Raw genomic sequence first — 1,825 nt, forward strand, 5'->3', positions numbered from 1 at the left:
CAATTCCTGAAGCCTCAGTTTTCATCAATGCCTTCAGTGCAGCATGGACTTCTTCCCTCAACATGGTTGATTCTTGATTATAGGCTACCTCCTGAAGTGACTGAATGTCCAACAATTCTTTTTGGTACAGTGACTCTGTTTATTTCTTCCATCTTCTTTTGATGCTTCCTATGTCATTCAACGTTTTGCCCGTAGAATCCTTCAGTATCACAACTGGAGGCTTGAATTTTTTTCTTCAAGTATTTCAGCTTGAGAAATACTAAAAATGTTTGTATATTTCTTTATAATATTTTTCTCTGTCTTCTTTAGTCACCCTTTGAAATCTTTTGATATACAACTTTGTTTAAATTACTTCACATTTCTGAACTTCAGTTTTCTTTTTTGCAAATGAGAATACAAGATAACTCCTTTTAGGACTGTTGTGAGAATTAAATGAGACTACATGTAAAGTACATGTAAAAATCTGTCCCTGACATATATGAAGGGAACCCTCCCATTGACTTGCTGTGGAGCTCTTGCCACATTCCCATTTTTTGCTTTAATTGCCTCAAATGGAAAAATAGAGGTAATTGTATTTACTACCAAATCATGTGTTCAAAACCTTGAGCTAGTATAACTTGTCTAACTTTTCTAAAGGTCAATTTAATATTATTTATCAAAAAATTACATATAGGGCCGTTTCCTAGGAGATAAAATACACGGGACGCCAGAGTTTCACCAGGGAGATAAAGAGGGTGCTTGTAAGAATGGAAGCACTGTTTCCTTGACAGATTCCTCATTGCTATATCTCATGAACCTACATAATCTTGGGGAAAAGTCTATATTTAATGAAGACCAACCTGTCACACATCTAACGACAGTCTGAAGACAAAAAACAAAATAATAATAAAAAGAAAAACGCATTTAAATTTCCATTCAACAAGGCAGTCCATTTAGTCGACAATTTCTGCTGCATTATTTTCCAAGATGAACCAGTACACAACCATGAGACAGCTGGGGGAAAGCACCTATGGGAGTGTGCTTATGGGCAAGAGCAATGAGTCTGGGGAGCTGGTGGCCATCAAAGGGATGAAGAGAAAGTTCTACTCTTGGGATGAATGTATGAATTTGAGAGAAGTTAAGTCTCTGAAGAAACTTAATCATGCCAATGTGATTAAACTAAAAGAAGTTATCAGAGAAAATGACCATCTTTATTTTGTATTTGAATATTTGAAAGAAAACCTGTATCAATTAATGAAAGACAGAAACAAGTTGTTCCCTGAATCTGTCATCAGAAATATTATGTATCAAATACTGCAAGGGCTGGCTTTTATTCATAAACATGTTCTTTTTCATAGAGACATGAAACCAGAAAATTTGCTTTGTATGGGTCCAGAACTTGTGAAATTGCTGATTTTGGGCTTGCACGAGAATTAAGGTCACAGCCACCATATACTGATTATGTATCTACTGGATGGTATCGTGCTCCTGAAGTTTTACTGAGATCTTCAGTTTATAGCTCTCCCATTGATGTGTGGGCTGTTGGGAGTATAATGGCTGAACTATATACATTGCGACCACTTTCCCAGGGAAAAGTGAATTTGATGAAATCTTTAAAATTTGCCAAGTTTTAGGCACTCCAAAAAAGAGTGACTGGCCGGAGGGGTACCAGCTTGCATCCTCTATGAATTTCCGCTTTCCCCAGTGTGTTCCTATTAACTTGTTGTTGTTGTTGTTAAGTGCCGTCGAGTCGTTTCCGACTCATAGCGACCACAGGCACAGCAGAACGACACACTGCCCAATCCCGCGCCAGCCCCACAATCCCTGCTATACTTGAGCCCATCAT

At 37.8% G+C, this 1,825-nt stretch overlaps 1 protein-coding gene across 1 annotated transcript in view; it reads left to right on the forward strand.

Annotated features, from left to right (window-relative positions):
* Positions 1-966: 966 nt before the first annotated feature.
* The window catches only part of LOC103195019 (serine/threonine-protein kinase MAK-like), a 110,396-nt gene continuing 109,537 nt past the window's right edge, over positions 967-1,825 (forward strand). The window contains 3 exon segments of the mRNA XM_007938478.2: positions 967-1,384; positions 1,387-1,557; positions 1,560-1,701. Coding sequence (XP_007936669.2) covers positions 967-1,384; positions 1,387-1,557; positions 1,560-1,701 — 731 coding nt within the window.

Source organism: Orycteropus afer, unplaced genomic scaffold, assembly GCF_000298275.1.
Source record: "Orycteropus afer afer isolate SDZICR_OR568_19922 unplaced genomic scaffold, OryAfe1.0 scaffold00050, whole genome shotgun sequence".
Classification (NCBI taxonomy): domain Eukaryota; kingdom Metazoa; phylum Chordata; class Mammalia; order Tubulidentata; family Orycteropodidae; genus Orycteropus; species Orycteropus afer.